The sequence below is a fragment of the Saccoglossus kowalevskii genome, chromosome 4 (genome assembly GCF_978046115.1).
Source record: "Saccoglossus kowalevskii chromosome 4, keSacKowa6.1, whole genome shotgun sequence".
NCBI lineage: Eukaryota > Metazoa > Hemichordata > Enteropneusta > Harrimaniidae > Saccoglossus > Saccoglossus kowalevskii.
The window spans coordinates 37,704,072-37,724,974 of NC_140644.1; the positions used below are offsets into that span (position 1 = coordinate 37,704,072).

At 31.0% G+C, this 20,903-nt stretch overlaps 1 protein-coding gene across 1 annotated transcript in view; it reads right to left on the reverse strand.

Annotated features, from left to right (window-relative positions):
- Window positions 1–227: 227 nt before the first annotated feature.
- The window catches only part of LOC146747378 (uncharacterized), a 58,747-nt gene continuing 38,071 nt past the window's right edge, over window positions 228–20,903 (reverse strand). Inside the window, exon 8 of the mRNA XM_085498408.1 lies at window positions 228–683. Within this exon, the coding sequence (XP_085354534.1) occupies window positions 228–683 (456 nt within the window). The remainder of the gene's footprint in view (window positions 684–20,903) is intronic.

A 20,903-nucleotide genomic window follows, 5' to 3' on the forward strand; every position in this document is an offset into this window, starting at 1 on the left:
AGGATAATAATGTACAACTATTTTGACTAATCTTTCATTTGAATAAAAAAAACAGCTCACCTGTGGTGTGTCTAAAATTACAAGGTCAAAACCAGTTACATGACTTGTAATTTTAGTGAGTTCTTCAGGAACCATTTCTATTGAGTTTCCATTTACAATAAACGCTTTGACAAAATGTTATGCCATGAATAATGACAGGGGTGTTGTCTCTGCTGTCTGACAGATTATCAATACAGAGTTCTTTGGCAATAGTTCACAAAGACGTCTGGTATAGTTGGGCGAAATTTTTCAGAGGAAAACCTAACCAGGGCATTTCTCGTTGTTTCTGTTGGGAACTTTGCCACAGCTTCATCCCATGAGTTTAAATTCATTAACTGTACAAATGCCTTTTGTACATGTGACATTTTATAAAAGGATTGTGACTCTTCTTTTAATTCCTGAATTGATAAATTTCCGTCTTTTACATCTTTTAGTAATAAGGTCGATGTTTCATTGTCAAATGATCCTAATGTTCTGAACACATATGGTTGTATGTCAGGATTTGACTCATTGTCACTTTTACGCTTTTGTTTCTTTAGACATCCCTTTTCATGCATTTCAAAAATTTTCTTTAATATTCCATAACTTTCTGGATTAAGAGATGCCAGATAACATACAACCTCAAGGTTCTGGCTTCCTTTTTTCTAAAAAAGAAAGAAAAATAATTTCAGTGAACATGGTGCCAAGAATTTAAAGGATATTGATGAAATATAGTCCTATTAGTACTCAGAAACTGCACACAATGTTCCGGTAACAATTTTGTGATCAGAAACAGTGGTGAAAAAATGGTAAACTACAAACAACATTACTGGTGCCTAATTTTACCGGTGTATTGTTTGATTCATGGTCATCCGTTTTGATCAGAATGAAAAAAGTCTAAATTAGTCATATGATTACTCGCTTCGGAAAAATTTCGTCAATAGTAATACTGACTGTTTAATTTAATTTATTATGGTTATCCTTTATGTTGGTATTAACCTAAAACAATGGTCCTCACAGAAACTATTTAATTGCATTTTATTAAAGATGAAAGTGAATTGTAATTAGGATATAATCACAATAACATGGTATCATTTAATTTGCAATTGATGATTTCCATAGTACAAATGACCTCAAACACAAATTTTACATTTTTTTATTGTGTAGAAATTTTATTCAATTGTCATGGTTACGATGACCTTAATGCTGTTCTGAAATTGAAATAATCCACTTAGCATATAAATATTTATTTCCATCGGTAAAATAATATGCTATTTCAGTACAATACCATATCAACACTGCACACTGTATTTCTATTGAATAGAAATACATGGATTTGCATACAATCCATTATATATCTGTGTTGCAATTTATTTACGTTCAGTGTATCCTTCAGAAGCGACCACTGTTTAACATAGATATGTAATGTATGCAATTCCATTCCGGTAAGTGTTCTAGAAACAACAGTAAGTTAGTAGTAATAAAAAATCTACATTATGTATTCGAATTATAAATATTATCGTTGATGTGTTCAATGTGTACAGACACTGCAGTTTTATGCAATTTGATTCAGATTTTCTTCAATATGCAAATAATGTTGATTATATACCATAACATTCAAATATCTCTAGCTAGCCACGGCACGTTCTCCCAAATGTGAAGTACTTTCGTTTGAATATAATTCATCATACATTGCTGTGATTGATTTATGATAGTGTATTATTCTGAAGTCGCCAAGAATATCCCAGCTGTGCAAGTATCCAAGTTGTTCACAAAGATACAGTGTACATTCAATAATTTTCTGGTAATGTTTAATGATATATTGTGTATTGGTCTTGTATACTATAACTACTGTAAACTTTGATAAATCTGGTTTAATTTCAACAGCATCCATTTCTGTATATTAACTGCATTCATGTATTTTTTGTCGAACAAGAACTGTGCTATGGTAGATGCTACATATCTTTTTCATCGTTGTAGAACAGACGTGTCATTTTTTCATCAAGATGTAGATAACACATCTGATTTGTAATGTAATTCACTTTCCCTGAACTCACGTACTTGGGAAGCACATATATTAATTATAAATGTGATTCAAGTATTGGCTGTGTAGACCATTTGTAGACAGTTCCACTCCGCCTTGCTTGGATAGATTTCTTTTATTTGTTAATAGTCGTTAATGATGTCATTTTAGAACCAACATGCACAACCTGACTGCATCATGAATAGTAACTGTATTTGGTAGTATTTTGCAGAACTGCATTGCAATATTCATATGTGTCGCTATTTTGTTACGGCCGTCGTATCTTTATGGTGGATTATATAGGTAAGTATATGTTCCATTAATGCAGAAGAACCTTTCCAAATAATAAAAGTTTATAATATTTGAAAAAATAATAGTTAGTCACTGAACCATATACTATCATACTCTAGCATGAGAAGATACATTTGTGAGATGTTGGTGATCTAGCCTTGCATTATCAGTGTCTTTTTATTTGAAGTTGTCACAAATAAAAACAAAAAACAAAAACAAAAACTGCATTAAATGCTCCACCCCAAGTAATATCGTGAGTACTTGACTGTTGCGATATACAAATTAATTTGTAGGACAATAATTCATTTTCTTATTTTACAATCCATACTTTATATTTAAATCTGTTTCAAAACATTCTAAAAATTAATTTTAGAAGCTTAACAATACAACGTATAGATTTGGTGTCACAGTTTGCTCCCAATTCAAATAAAATTATTGCAAGAAATAATTAAGGAAAATCTTGTTCAGTTTTATTAATATTAATATTAATTAACTATCATAAACTGTTTTGATACAAAAAGCACATTTCACCTAATGTTTTCGCTTCATTCGCTATGTACATTTTTAAATTCATTTTACTACTATTCTAAGCTTTAAGTAAAACAAATCTACGAGAAAAAAAATTCAAAACAGAAAAAAGATCACTAATAACTAACGCTTCAAATGACATATTTAATGTACGTGTGGCGTGATATATAGACAAATACGAGGTTGTCAGAACGAAAGCGAAAACAAAAGTATATTTTTTGACATTTTTTAAATAGCTTTATAGCCTTTCCCATCTTTGTTGGCATTATTGCACTTGATTTTATACTCTAGAACAATGGCATTCCAGAACTCACTTACCACCTTGGAAATTATTCAGACTGGCCTACACAACTTTACATGTGAACAAAACAACATGCAGAATGTCTGAAGCATTTGCATATCAGATGGATATGGCCAAATGGCATGCTTTAACAAAGAGTATGACAAATTTTTAGTGAGTCAGAATACAAATAAAGTAATATGCTTTTCGTTATGCAAATGATGTTGTACAAAACCCATTCAGAATTTTTACCTTTCAAGTAAAGGTATCCAACTAAAGCCACAATATTTTGTATCCACCTGTCGTTTTCCAGAAAAACCCAAAACATTGAAATTTCAGTAGGGGTATGAATAATTCTGTTTTTAACTGTAAATCTTGTTCAGTTCCCCTACAACTACATATTGTCTAAACAATGACACAACAGCCAATAAAAATATCTTCCATCCACCACAAACATTGTATCCATAATTGAACAACAAAGAATGCACCAAATATCAGCCTGTATCCTGAAATAAAACATAGCATATTACGTTCAATCTGTGCAAACATCCTCAAAACCTCCCAATACACCCTGCAGCATTATTGGTTCCTGTACTTATTTCAATGTATGTACAACATGTTTAATAAATAGCTACACGCGACTCATCAATTGTTTGACCAACCAACCAACCACTCATTTTATTTATTGTTGAGTGAGGGCGCAATTTACTAATGACATATACATTTTTGAGGAAATTAATATCACAGGAAGCGAATACCAAATTATACCTTGGATTAAAAAAACTTTCTTTTGCTGAATGTCTTTGGAGGTATGAAGTGAAACTAAGAAAAATGTAGCTACTATATCAAAAACATATCTTCATTTCGCATAAAAAGCAATGTATTTATTAATGCAATATGCAATAATGTAAAATATGTCTTATTTTGACCGTATTGAGTAGTTTTTTTTTTTCACAGTAAGCACACTTACTTCCAGTACAACAAATGGCAATGATTATTTTAAATAGTTTCGGTTTAACATTTATAAATATTCATTGAAATATCGACCAAATGTGATGACTTAAAATGTTGGTCATATAACAATAAAGTTAAAACAATTGCTGGATGTCTCTTCCTGCAACAGTACTTAGTACATTTACAGTTATTCATTGTAAGATACACACATAAACTAATGACAATTAAATTATCGAGAAGGGTTTGATGATGTTTGTTGAATTTAGAATTCCCTATATGTTGTCTTTTTCTGAACCATAATTTAGCGTAACTTTCAAAAGCTTAAATTCAGAAGACAATTTTTACAAACTGGAAAGTCATTGTTTACATAATTACCACGTTACCACAGAAATGGCGAACCTTGTTAAACTGACTCAATCCGCGATTGCGAGACCACACTGCTGAATTTCTGGTTGAAATTTTCTTGAGGCATTGGCGTAATCAAGACCACTGAAATGACTCCGATAATAAGAAAACCTTTTTTTTCAGTTTCTATGCAGATTTGTTTTTTGTTCGCTAATTATTTCTTACTTGGGACAATAAATAAAACGCTGCAGACTTACTGTATTATCATAAGCGTACATTATAAATTTAACTTATTAACCACTGATATCACAGAACTAATTGTGTCTGATAACGAATAATTTCAAGCGCGAGCGTGCAAATTAGAGAAAACAACTGTCATTTTAAGTCCCGTACTGCTAGAGCTTTCGGAATTCTAGAGTAATGCAAACTAACAATAAGGGATAATCCAATAACAAACATTACTGACCCTTTACAAACGTTTACTTATTGTGACAATACATGCAGTTAGTGTCTTATTGCAACATTTTTGAAATTCAGGGAGTTTCTACCAGTAACATGTATAAAAATGCTTATTACCACAACACTTTAAAAAGTGATTTTACTAGACACACATTATGAAAACTGTGTTCACCAGGAACATGTGTAAAAATTGCTTAATGTCACAACACTTTTGAAACTAGACACATATATGGTAAAGTGTTTATGATCACGACAGGTAGAAAAGTGTCTCAATCGACATCTTATAATGAAGTGCTTACTATCATAACACTTTGAAAAGGGCTTTCACGCAAAACACAAACTGAATATTGACAAGTGATTGTCATAGAGACACATTTTAAAATATATTTTCACATGGTAAAAACATTATCATTAACATTATCACTTTGGAAAACAAAATATATCAAATACGGCGTTTTATTAATAAGCACTTTGCACTATTGTACATCAATCATAACATACGATAAACAAATCACATATTAAAGTAAGTATTCCTTCCTAAATATGATCATTAATAAGGTAAGTTCGACTATAACATTTTAAAAAAGACAAACATATATAGTTTACGTAAAACAAATGAATAATGACTGAAACAAACAATAACATCTTTATATCCTTTCCTCACTGACATATATGAACGTGTCTAATTTTTGTCTTAAATGCAGTCTCTCAGGGCACATCAAATTTTTTGGAAAAAAAATTGTGAACAAATGAAAAATCATTACTTTCATTTATTGCGATCACATTCGCACTCAATGCTGGAATCTGCATGTCTGCACTAATTTTTTTTATATCATTCATATTTCACTTTTCTATCCATCAAATGCTTTGATTGCTTATTTTCAACACTTTTAAAATCGCCCTCTAAAACGGGAGAGTGGTATTTTAAAACTATATTTACCCAATCAGAGTAATTCTGACATAGAGTACGAGGGCACTGAACAAACAATGACCAATATTAACAGGACAACAACAATTCCGAACATCTTGTCGGCTTCGTTCTTTTCTTTTTAACTATGACAAAAATTAAATTATCAAAATTCAGTAAGTAATGTTTGAAAAATTATCATTATTGTTTCAAACAATGTGATATTCGAATCAGACATATGAGATGTAAAATATTATTGTCGCTTCGTTTCTTGAAAGTCACCTATAATTGTTGGTAATAATTTAATCAAGTCAGTAAACACACACATGATTATTTCTAGATGATTTGTTATGTACATTGTTACAAACTCGGAAGGGATCCAAACTTGTTAGAATTTTAAAAAAAAATATAACAACTGTGTTAAAAAGAAAAAACAATGTAGTGAACTACATACATTTACTCTTTATATATGTTCTTTTTTAGCTACAATGATAGGGACAAAGTGAAAATCTATCCTATATAAGTGTGATATAGTGGCCATCCAGCAATACGATTAAAAAGGTTCTCATCATTCTAGGTGTATCACGGATCTTGCTCTGTCGAAAAAAATGGCATGTCTATTATATTTTAACACTATTATTGTGCAGAGGAAGGCACAATGCATAACCATAAACATATATTGTAAAATGTAAGGGAGAGTAGTCACATTTCTCCTCAAAATATTCAAATTATTATATGGTTGAAATATATGATCTTGATGCTAAAGTGGGTCGGTGGAATAGGCGTTACCGATGTTGCCATTTTATATATTCAGAAATAAATCATCTAAAATGCTTAATCAGCATTTATTTTTCATAGAACCACTTGATTCAACGATCATGTTTTATTTTCGTATCAAATGTACAAACAAATCAAATTTTCTTCACATGAAAGATTTAATTACATTGGTTAATTGAAATTTATTATGTTATCCTTTACTAGAATATAATCACAATAAAATACCCTAATTTTTTTGCCAACGATGGTTTCCATTGTACCGTTGACCTCGAACAGCTTACTTACATAATAAATCATATTACTGGATTATTTATACTTCAATACAAATGCCGATGAATCACTAAACATGTAGGCCTAATAATAAAGCTGCACCTATAACATCCAAAATATGGCTGATCGTGTCTACTCTATCCTGGCTATGGAAAGTCTATATTATTTTTATAAAATCATTATTTTTACATAGTAAAGTTTATGGTAGGGCCAAATATTTGATTGGGTTATGTGTAATCTGGTATAAAGTTTAAATTAGCAATACAGGTTGTGTGGATATTTTTCTCATATTTGATATTAACTATAAACTCTTATTATATTGTTCGTACTGTTCTAGACAGGTATCAATATTAACCAATTCGAAATAACGGTTTTGTAATTGCACGTTCCTAATTTATGACGAATAACTAGATAATCAAAACAGTACATCTTAGAAAAAAACGAAAACAAATGCAAAGAGTAATGATATATATGAAACTATTTTCAAAAATATCAAATATATCAGGCAAAATAATAAAAAAAATTCAACTTTGTATCAAACAAAAATTTTACAGACTAGTATTGTGTAGAAATGTTATTAAATTGTCATGGTTAGGATGACCTTAATGTATTTCAAAAATTGAAATAATCTATTTAGCATATAAATATTTATTTCCATCGGTAAAATAATATGCTATTACAGTACAATACCATATCAACACAGCACACTGTATCTCTATTGGATAGAAAATACAGGGATTTGCATATAATCCATTATATATCTGAGTTGCAATTTGTTTTCGTTTAGTGTATCCTTCCGAAGCGACCATTTAAAGTTGCAATTCAACGAATTCACAGCTTAATATAGATATGAAGATCATGCAATCCCATTCCGGTAAGTGTTCGAGTTAGTTGTAATGCAAAACCTACATTATGCATTCGAATTATATATTATAATAGACGAGTTCTATTTGTACAGTCACTACATATCTGTTTTATGCAAATAACGTTAATTATATATCATTTTGTCTGAGCCACATTCAAATATCCCTAGGTAAACAAGGCATGTTCCTCCAAATGTATTTGCGTTTGAATATAATTCATAATATATTTATGTGATTAATTTATGTTCAGTGTATTATTCTGAATCCACCATGAGGATCCCAGTTGTGCACGTATTCAAGTTGTTCACAAAGATACAGAGTACATTCCATCAAAGAATAGGAAGCGTGGGAGGACATGACATATAGTCTGCTTCTGAAAATTGAAAATGAACAAATTACCGCAAAATACATTACAATGCACCATCTAAAAAGCTCTCGCCATTACACTAAATAGCCCACCCCAACTAAAATCATAAGTGTCACTAATACTTGGCTGTTCATACAATATTTCATCTTCTGCTTTTATAATTCATATTTCATAGTTGAATCTTTTTCAAGATATTTTATTTATTTTTGAAGCATAACAGTACAAAGATTTCCCAATTCAGATTGAAATATTTACAGCATAATTAATGAATTTTGTTCAGTATATAATTTATTCCCGACAACATATCCGATGGCTAGTTCCCATGATCTACAACAGTAATAAATAAACAGGAAATATTGTAATGTCATGTTTTCATAATAAGTTTTGATTGGAACCACACCACTAAAGCTACAGATTATCTAAACAATGACATAACACCAAATCAATATATCTTCCAGTCACCACAAAAATGTTATCAATAACTGAACAACAACGAAAGCATAAAATATTAGGCTGCATCCTGAAATAAACGCACAGCATATTACATTCAGACATTGCAAACACGAATTCATCCACCCCTCCCAATACACCCTACATCATTAATGGTTCCTGTACTCATTTGAATGTATGTACAACATGCTTAGCAAATAGTTACACACGACTAACAAATTTTTTGACCAACCACTAATTTTATATATTGATGAGTGAGGGCGCCATTTAATAATAATAATAATAATAAATAATAATAATAACTCTATTTAATTAAGCGCAACAATTCCAACATATGAAGATCAAAGGCGCTGATACAAGAAACAATCAGTCAAATATTAAAAGCACATTTAAATAAGTGCGTTTTCAGTCTGGATTTAAAAATGTCTACTGAAGGACTAGAACGAACAGACAGAGGTAATTCATTAACAAGTTTAGGACCTAAATTTTCAAAAGCACGGTCTTTGTATAACACCTTGGACTTTTTACTACACATCTGACGAGTTTTAATAAGAAACTTCGATTCAGATCTTAAACTACGACTCGGTACATAAAATTCGATTAATTCACATAGATAATTTGGGGCAAAACCATACAAAGATTTATACACTAGTAAAAGTAATTTGAAATTGATTCTTTGTACAACTGGTAACCAATGAAGTTTAATAAAAATGTCTGTAATGTGGTCATATTTTCGAGCACGAGTGACAAGGCGGGCTGCTGCATTTTGTACACGAATAAGAGGTTTTATCTTAGTTACAGGGAGACCAGACAATAGTGAATTACAGCTGTCTAAGCGAGAAGATATGAAAGCATGTACCAACTTTTCAGTATCAGATTGGGATAATGATTTACGAATACGATTAATATTTCTTAGATGGGAATATCCAGATCTACAAATAGTAGAAATGTGTGTTTCCATAGATAGCTGCGAATCAAACAAGACACCTAAGTTTCTAGCACTTGATGAAGCACTAACCAATTCTTCACCAATTGCGATACTAGACAAAGGACACGAGTCTTGTGAGAATCTCCGAGACGACATGCACACACATTCAGTTTTCGACACATTCAAAAGTAGGAAATTACAAAACATCCAATCGCTAACATCTTGAATACATGTCTGAAGTATCACCCGGGCGCGAATTTGATCATCTTCAGAAACCGATAAATAAATCTGTGTGTCATCGGCGTAAAAATGATATTTTACGCCGTGACGTCGCAATAACTCGGCCAATGGACGCATGTACATTGAGAACAATAATGGCCCTAAGACGGAGCCCTGTGGAACACCGGTTACTAATATAGACGTCATATCAGAAAATACATTTCCAATTTTCACTTTTTGAATGCGGTTACTCAAATACGACTCAAACCATTTGATGATGAGACCATTTAAACCAAAATTTGATCTCAACCTATCGATGAGAATCCTGTGATTCACAGTATCAAAAGCGGCTGAAAGATCCAAAAGTACGAGAGCAACTGAATTCTTAGAATTATCAATACTGCATAGTACATCGTTAGCGACCCGCAAAAGAGCCGTTTCAGTGCTATGTGCGGTAATTTACTAATGGAAGGAAAATTTTTAAAGCAATTAAACATATTTTATATACAAAGAGGTGAACATCAAGTTATACCTTATATTAATGAAACTTAGAAAACACTTCCGTGTTCTGAATGTTTTTGGGGGTATGAAGTACAAAGAAGAATACTGTATTTACTATATTTGAAGCACATCTTCATTACACATGAAAAGCATTGCATTTATTCAATGCAAAATTATTATAATATTTTAATATCCTTTATTTTCACAGTAAGCACACATGCTTCCAATACAGCAAATGACTAGGGTGATTTCAAACAGTTATGGTTTATCGATTATAATTATTCAATGAAGTAATGACCAAATGTGATGTCCGACAACAAAGTTAAAGCGCTGGATGCATATTCCTACCAGCAACAGTACTTATTACACTACAGTTATTCTTAGAAAGAAACAAACATAAAATAATAACAATTAAATTTGTGAGATGGTTTTGATGATGTTTTTGAATATAGCAGTTCATTCATAACCTTAATTTAGCGTATATTTCAAAAGCTTGCATTTAAAAGGACAAATTTGCAAAAACTAGACAGTCATTGTTTACATAATTACCATTTTACCACAAAAATGACGAACCTTGTTAAATTGAATGAATCCGCGATTGCGATATCACACTGCCGCATTTCTGGATGAAATTTACCTTAGGCATTGCCGTAATCGAGTCCATTGAAAAGAGTCCGATAATGAAAAGCCCTTTTTTTGCAGTTTGTTTTGTTTTTTGTCCCCTATTTATTTCTGACTTGGCACAATTATTAATAATGAAAACACTGTAGTCTTGCTGTATTATTATAAACTTACATTGATAATGCCCAAGGTAATTAATCACTGATATCACAGAACTATTTAATTAATTGTGAGCGTACAAATTGGAGAAAACAACTGTCAGTTCGGAAGGCTGGCTTTTAGAGTTATGCACAAGAAGGAGTAACCCACTAACAAACATTACTGACCCACTGTACACGCTGCCTGTTTGCAAATAAGCTAATCCCTCATGTGTCACTGATAAGACATATTATAAATCTATATCATTACAAGTTGATGGATAAGTATCGCTCAGTCACAGTCTTATTTGGATAGCTGCACAATTACCAACTTCGTTACATAACAGTAGTATGAAAATTACCGCCTTTCAAATTTACATCTACTGTTTTCCACTATCAATGTTACTTTGTTCTTGTTCATTTCAAGTATAATTTGTTATGACTACGTTCACTATTTTGAACGTCAGTCAATGCGTGATACAGGTCAAACAGGCAATCAGCTTTATTTTATTAATATTGTTTTGTAAAAGAAAACCTAAATATAGTTCACAGAATGCAATTAACAAATATTTACGTCCATGTCAAATCAACTACTTCGTATTTATTTTGTCTACGCTGAATCCACGCTAAAATTTGATGTACAGATTAGTGCTATCGTTTTAAACTAAATTACACATTATCTCTTTTTTGCAGTTATGGTGGCGTAAAGCTAAGTTAATGCATTATACCACAACATCATTTCCAGCCTTTGGGCGGTTGGTCGTACATTATTTGTATTTTCTTCACCGTTGAGTTAGTAAAATGGTGTTATTAAACTCGAATAATGAATAGCATAATGACACGAAATAAAAGCTAATTAAAATAAGGTTAGGACCGTGTTTCTCCCACGAAGTCTTGAGTGATGATAATGATGGCAATGGATGTTAGAAGAATACGCATTGCTTGCGAATGGGAGAATATCACCCGTTATATAGAATAATAATCAACATAATGTAAGCCATCCCAAAGATACACATTATGCAAATATCCAAGAAAAGGTAGCCGTAGTTATTTGTGTTAGCATTTTAAACACAAAATTTGAACAGCGTCTCATGGAAATTTCGGTCTTTTGAAAAACATGATGATGAGCCATGGTCTAAATTCATCGTTTTATCGAGTTTAAAAAAAAACAAGAAGAAAATAAAAATTCCCCATCAGAACTGTTGATTACCGGAAAGCACATATGTACCCTGTGTCATCAAAATTTGATCAGTGGTACTGGATCAGTGGAAATCCATGGAGCACCTATAAATAAGTTATTTTTTTGCAAATTAGGTAATTAGTAAGCTCAAACATGTAATTTATCTCTAATCATCTACATGTGCAAGTATTGGTGGAAAAGTTAAATCTTGTCTAATTAATATGCAATTTGTGTAATTAGCATGCATAGATTTTCTGACAAAAACAAATTTGGTATTTGTAATATGTAAAAAAGTTTCATTAGAATCTTTTTAATATTTCATTAGAAAAATATGTAAATGCTTACAATTTGTATACACATTTGGTTATTAATAGTCATATATTTCAATTAAAAACATGTCAGCTCTCTTTATTTTTCCAGAGCATCTATGTACCTAGTTCCACTGAAACCTGTTTAATAATACATGAGAAACAAGTTAAAATGCTTAAATTTGAGTAATTAGTATTCATGGAATTTAACACTAAAATGTTTGAGCATTTTCTCAGAGCATATGTCAAACAAACAGGGTCGGAGACCAACCACTCAAGTGTTTGTGAACACTCATTATGTGTCAGATAGCTACTGATAACATATCCTATATTTATGGATTACATGACATGGCGAAAGAGTGCAAGATCCCCAAAAGAAGACGGGCAGCAGTTAATTCAGCTTTGATTAGTTTTGGAAAATTTTATCGATTGTTCAGGGCTCAGACTACAATAGCATAGAACACAGTCCCGTGAAAGAGGGACTGTGCATGGACGTACTAACACGTCTATGACTATAGAGACTAGTCTGATTTCAGAGTGAGAACAACAACATTCATACTTCTCAGGATTTTGCAAAACTTACAGCCGGATGTGTGTGTGTGAGATAAGAACTACTAGTATGTTGGACCTTTCCTGCCGTAGTAGACGGCGAGAAATATTGTGAATATCATGTATCCTGAAGGTCATATTTTCTCATTAGTGTTTTTGACTGAACCCCATTTCCTAATAATTGTTTGCGCTCACTCGAACAAAAGGGATTCAAATATCAAAAAAAATTAGTGGTGGTGATTAAACATTGCATTGTCCTGAGTTAATTTTAGAAATTTGTGGGTACACAGATTAAACCTGCCTTGTTGATTTTGGCAAACACTACTGAGGCTACCTTGCTTCCGTTCAGAAAATCCACATTTTAACCAACTTACATGACATTCTATGTCATGTTTACTTTATATGAAAGTTTTTAGTGCAATGTTTTGCTATAAATGGACCTTAAATTTAAAACTGTGAGCTTATTTAGATATTAATGATTTATTAAGTTTTGAATATAGTTTTATAACAGGGAGGGACTCAACCGTGTACAACAATCTACTTCTTGGTGAAATTTAAAATGTTTTTATATATGATTAAGTCGCTTAGTTATACACTGTAAAGCTAGGTGTTTCAAAATATGACACATTTGTGTACCCACTTTAAAATCACTTTAATTGTTTTATAATTAAACACAATATATGTGTTCTTAAAATCGCAAATGAGGTATTTACAACATTAGTCGCTTAAAATAAAACATTTAAAGTGTTTATAAGCTTGTATCCACGTAAAGTAATGTGTTTATTATCAGCGTAATTGCGAGATATGTATATTCTGAAAACACATGCATGTTTTTACACAATATATAAAATGTTTACATTAGAAACACGTATTGAAAAGTGTTTTCATCAGAAACATGTATTCAAAATGCTTATTATCACAACACTTTAAAAAGTGATTTTACTAGACACATATTTTGAAAAGTGTTTTCACCCGTAACAAAAAAGTACTTAATGTCAGAACACTTTTGAAAGTGCATTAAGTAGACACACATATTGTAAAGTGTTTATGATCACGACAGGTAGAAAAGTGTCTTAACCGAGGACATATTTTACTATCATAACAGTCTGAAAAGTTTGTTCACTAGACACACATTCTGATAAACATATAGAAAAAGTGTTTAACATCGGAACACTTTGAAAAGTGCGTTCACGCAAAACACAAACTGAATAGTGTGTGTAACAGAGACACATTTTAAAACGCATTTACACAGATAACATGGTAACAAGCATTAAAATTATCATTTTGGAAAACAAAATATATATCAAATACGGCGTTTTATGAATTTTGCACTACTGTGCGGCAAACATAACATACAATAAAAAAATCACATATTCGAGTAAGTATTTAATTCTAAATATAAACATTAATAAGGTAAGTTCGACTATAACATTTAAAAAGACAGACATATATAGTACTTGTAAAAAATATTATCAATCGCAAGAAGAAGGGCCATCAACTTATTCGCAACAGAATAAGTGTGTTTATGTAATTTAAACCTTTCATGAAACTGTAGATGTAATAATTGTAAAAATTGACACTTCAAAACAAACGAGCATTGAAGTGAAACTGAATTGATACTATGTGTACATAATTATAGCTTATAGCCTTTTTGAACGTGGGAATGTATACACAATAGTGTAACAGTTGTGATCTACTGTAGACTTGATTCTGGTGTCAGTGCGTTACCATCCTGGCGCAATATGTATACGATGTTGCTCTCAGGATTCAAGAAATAAATATTACAAATTACATGGTGATATATGGATGATTACGAGTGAAGTCAAGAGTTGCACTGAACAACAGTGGCTATGTAGTACTTTGCCTCATGCAGTATTCATTCTGCAGTACAACTCATCAAGAAACAGTAAGTATTGTTGCTTAGTAATATACATTGCCGATGTAACAAATCTGGCCGGTATTGTGAGGGCGCTTACAATGATGACAAGTCTGTTGTGATTTCGCGGTAGCACGACTTTCGCGTTCACCGCTCGTTTACGCAATTTATATTTATTTTTCAAGATTTTTTCAGACTGCTTGCAAGTCTATACTGGTCTTGGCTATTCAATTTAATGATATTTTGTAGTTATATTCTCTTTACAAAGTATTCAAATTGTATTTCCAACAATGATCTATATCATGATTATGTGTTACGCGTATCATGTCACATATTTTGTTACTATCGAATGTTACCTGGTATCACTGAACTCTATCAGCTTTCACATAAATCTAATTGCTATTGCTGGTACACATTTTTGTAAATTCAAAATTATGTTACATGTTTATGAGTTTAAGGGAATCATAGCATGTGTGAATATTTTCTTTCCATATATGGAATCAATGTCAAACACTTATTGTCTAGTAGGAACTGTAATTGACATGTATAATAACTACAATGACAGGCATACCATATTTGCCCAAGACCATTGTTGTAATATGGTGATTGAAAAGCAGGTAACGAAACATTATTACAAATGCATGACATAACCGTCATTTTGTTCCTATTTGTGCTCAGATTAGCAATTTATATATCGTAGGTGTTATATATACGAAAGAATGACATTTAGTTTTGTAAGTTGGCATGAGTAATTTAATTAAAACAGATATTATAATCCCAATAGTGTTTTATAGAATTGTATATTGCTAACATTTTGAAATCTAATAAAATTGTTATGACAATGATGATATTCTAAACTTGAAATCATTTATTTAGCATTATATATGTGTAAATTTAATTAAAATAATAATTGTTTTAAATTGATAACTCAAGATGTTACTATATTGCTTTACAATAAACAACACGAGAGAAATCTGAAACATCATGATATAATATACTGCACAGCGTTCATGCTGTTATTGCCATTATTTATGTGGGCTTCAACACTTTTATTCAAGAATGTCATGTCACAAAGTAAATAAACTGAACAAAAAGGTGAACATATATGTTATACTCTAGCCTCAATGAATAGAAAATATAGAGATTTGCATATAATCCATTGTATATTTGCGTTATAATTGATGTATGTTCAGTGTATTTTTTAGAAGTAACAATGAATCAATGAATATCATTTAGAGTACAGTTCACGAATCATCTGATATGTTATGTCTGGTAAGGTTTAAATGTAACGTGGACAATGTGTGTCTTCATCCACAACTACTTGAAGAACAAATTCCAAGCGCTACGTATCTGTTCTGCACGCTATTGGTCAGACTTTAAATTGTTTCAGTGTTCCGACAATATGTAAATAACCACAATGGTATGGTATGTGTTGATTCCTATGTAAACACTTCATATTACTAGTTTAACACGGCATATACTCCCGAATGTGATCAGCATATTTACCTTTTCCCACACACGATATTTTCAGTTTATTATTTTGAATACCATATTTACATTACACCATACCTGAACACGTTTTAGTTTTCATTTGTTAAGGGCATCGATAATTCATGTTAAGAACCTGAATAATGATGTATATGAACAATATGATTTAAATCTGGACTGTAACTGAATATGGTTGTATTTTCCAGCTTTATTGGAAAGTATTTCAATTGAAAAATAGTTTGCATTGTGAGGTTACGTGTCATACTGTCACGTGCTACATATAGCTTGATAGCTTGGAACACACACTTATAATAATAATGCAATCACAGAAAAATATTATTTAGACATATATTATTGTATGTGTTATTAAGGTGTATACTGAATTATTTTTCTCGTTTTTAAAATTTACATGCGAAATCTGCTATTTGCTTGAACTAGAATGTTATTATGGCTAGGTATGTGTACAGAGATATAGCTTAAATTCATTTGGAACGTGGGAATGGAAAATCAATGTTGTAAAAATAATGGCCTTGTGTAGAACTGCATTTTGTGTCAGTGCTTTACAATCCTGTTGCTCTCTGGGTTCAAGAAATACATATTGTAATGTACATGGTGCGATGATAATATAAAGATGATTACGCTTTTAGTCAAGAAACAAGGAAAGCTTTGAACTGTAAAAGATTGGCATTTGTGACATAATGGATATTTTAGTGTTCTATCGGCGTTTTTTGAGGAGCCAATATATTTCCTCGTGTTTTCAAATGTATTCATTTAAATATTTCGTTGCTATTATGTAATCTGTAAAATAAATATACAAGCATAATGTAGTAATCCCCAGTCTTTAAATAAACAATGTAAACATATATTTTTACATATTAACGACTTATTCAATTACAATTTATATTAACAAGCGAAAATTTACCTAGATTCTCGTGGTTCTAATAGATAAAACGTACACACATTCATATTATGGTTAGGCTTAAATTATTTGTGTGTGTTAGACCAATGTATCACCAATGTAGACTATGTTCAGTCTGGTTTAACTAATATTTTTTAACAGCATCCATGTATATATAAACTGCGTTTATGTATTGTTTGTCATACAATCACTTTGTACAAATTTATACAAACGATTCATATTATTTTTTAAAAGTACACCTGAGTAATTTAAATATAAAAAAAACGTAATATTATTGTATCGAACAAAATAATATAATAATCAAGTTCTTTAGTCATTAACGTATCTATCAACATTTCTGCATATTAACATTCAACATTGATAAATAATTTCTTATTGATCACTTTCTAAACATGAACTATTTTCCATTTAGCATTTACATGGATAGATTGAAATAAAATAATAATTGCTTTCAATTGATAACACGAGTTGTTATCATACTTCATACAGACAACAAGCAACTGTGAAATTTTATTCTTGTAATTGTAATACAAAAATGTAATCTTGTTTTTGATAACTCAAAATTGAGAAAAATTCGAAACTGCATGTTATTAGTATATTAAATAGCTTACATGTTGTTGTCGAAGTCATAATAGAAGTTGTTTTATGAATTTCAAATAAGAATTATGATGCTATTTTGTTCATCCCAAAAAAATGTATTGTACAATATCAAGCTAATAATGTGAAAGAAATATTTTGTCTATAGTCTAAAGTCGAGACATGAAGGCTTATATTGGTTGATATCAACTGAGACGCGATGTTACTTTGTGATTGAGGTTGCATAACAGAAGGCACGGGTTTGATGTGTTATGACATTCAAACTCGCCCTTATCGTTCAAAAAGTAATGACAGTGCGAACAATGTCTGGGTTTTTTAAGAGGATGCTTTGTCTCCAAATAATATTCTGTTGAAGGTGTCAAGCATGAAATAATTAGGGGACAAAAACAAAGCTACGTAACAATCAGAAAAATTGATCTTTGATTGCTGGGGACACATAGCAATGCTCTAATTTCATTATGGACAGTTCATGACGTAAATTTCAGCCGGAAATTCCACTGTGTGCTATCGCAATTGCGGATTTAGTCATTTTTACAAGGTTCGCCATTGTTGTTGTCACGTGGTACTTATGCAAATAATAACTGTCAAGTTTGAACAAACTTGTCCCTCTGTACTTAGGCTTTTGGATCATATACGGTAAATTACGGTTCTGAATGAAACAACAGAAAGAGAATGCTTTATTCAATCAAGTCATCAAACTCTTTTCGCTACCTTAAGAGAATCAAAGCATGTGTGAATATTTTCTTTCCATAATCGGATTCTACTTTAAAAACTTATTATTAACCGTCATTCTGTTCCTATTGGTGCTCAGTTTAATCATATTTAGTTTTGCAAATAGACATGAGTAATTCATTTATAAATGGTATTGTATAATAGTATTTGTTAAAGAAAAACGAAATAATGAACAGTGAATATTAATAGAGATAATACCATGTTAATAATTAGGTTCATTATCCAATTTTTTTCTTTAACAAATTGTGAATATTGTTAACATTTGGAAATATAATACAACTGTCATGGCAATGATGATTTTATTAACTTGAAATAATTGATTTAGCATATGCATGAGTAGTTTTAATTAAAATAATAATTAATTTAAATTGATAACACAAGATGTTACCAAGATTCGTTACACTAAATGACACGAGGGAAATCGGAAACACAGAGATATATTATGCTTTTGTTTTCATTAATTACAAATAAGATCTTGGTGCAATTTTGTTTATTCAAAACAAATATTCGAGAATGTTATACCAATCAGGTAATTCAACTAAACCAAAATGTGAGCATATATTTTTATCGTGAATCTATAATTTGTTAATATCGTGTTGTGATTGATTTATATTCAGTGTATTATTCGGAAGCCACCATGTATATCCCAGCTGTGCAAGTATTCAGGTAGTTCACATAAAAGAAGTGTACATTCGTTCATATTCTGGTAAGGTTAAACTAGTTCTTGTGTGTTAGATACTAACCAAAGTAGACTATGCTAAGTCTGGGTTAACTAATATTACGTCAACAGCATGCGCTTATGTATTTTTGTCGTACAAGCACTGTACTATGCTAGATGCTACGAACTTTTTTCACGTTGTTGGACAGACGTGTAATTTTTTCCTCAATATGTAAATAACTAAACTGTAAATAACTGTATCTGGTAGTATTTTGCAGCACTGTATGATTTCATTCAAATCAAATCAAAAACGTTTGTATTGCAAACAGATCCTTAATATTACGTGACATATTTTTTTTAACATGTACTGCCTGCTTTAATGGTGGAAGCATATACTATATTTATCTTTATTTCGAGGCAAAGGAACGAAGTTGTGTTAAATGCATGTCTAGTTTAATAACCTACACCTGAGACAGTGTGATAGTGCTACAGAACGAAAGGAAAGCGGCAATCAAAATCTCTTTAAAATTTTGAATTCTTTCCTTCATAGTAGCACAATTTTCTTTTCATTGATTAAAAAGATAGAAACCTTTTATGTTGTGTTATTGTGATGATATATTTTCACTAAACTGGCTCTGACAATGGCAGAGCTCAACTGAAAACTTTTAAAATAAGCATGCAATCAGAGAAGATTGTTTTTAGTTTTGTACTGACTCTAATCTCACAACTCTCATATAAACAGGGACAACACTTGCCTCCCGTATTAACAAATAGACGTTCGTGTCCATAACAAAATAAATTTAGCATATACAAGATTATGTACCACCGGTGTGTTCCATCCATGTATGAAAGCTCATAGAGGTCAGCGGTACTATGGAAACACTCGAAGCTTTGAAAATCAATGACGATCAATTTCATACAATAAACATAGATAAACGGTTTTTGATACTTTAAAATATCAATAATATTGATAATAACAAAAAAATAATATTTATCATTTCATTAACCACATTTTTTGCTATTTTAAATAATATTATAAGAGGATGAAAAAGTAATAAAAATAATACAAAATAAAATAAGGAAAATTTCAAATAAAATCAATATCATTTAAATTGAAGAATAACAATAACTAGAAAAATTATTCCGCATGTGAGTAGTGTGATGTACACATGTAAATTTCTAAAAAGTGAACAATGTAAGTTGAACTGAGCGGTAGCCTTTATTTTTAACAACCAGCAGTTGATAATGAATAAATGAAATCATTTGAGAAAAAACATTCATTTTACCAAACATAAATATTGGGACAAGCTCCATGGCATGTAAAGAGACCAGTTTGCGTACTGCATTATGGTTAGAGTTCAAAATTATAGATGATGTACGACGTTAAGGGGCTATGTTTCATAAATGAATGAGGAAATGTGGGCTTGAAGAGGGTAAAGCATTGTTGTTACAAGAGTAGCATTGTTAGATGTATAATGTTTAGATATTCAGTTCAGATATACAAAGTTCATATATTATATAATCCAGTGATGCACTAAAGACGGTGTAATCATTATGATTGTCACTGTAATAATATACTATGTCACTAACACGCTCTCAGTAATATGATTCATTATTTGAAACATGCATAATGCATTTTGAGTGTAATTTAGAATACA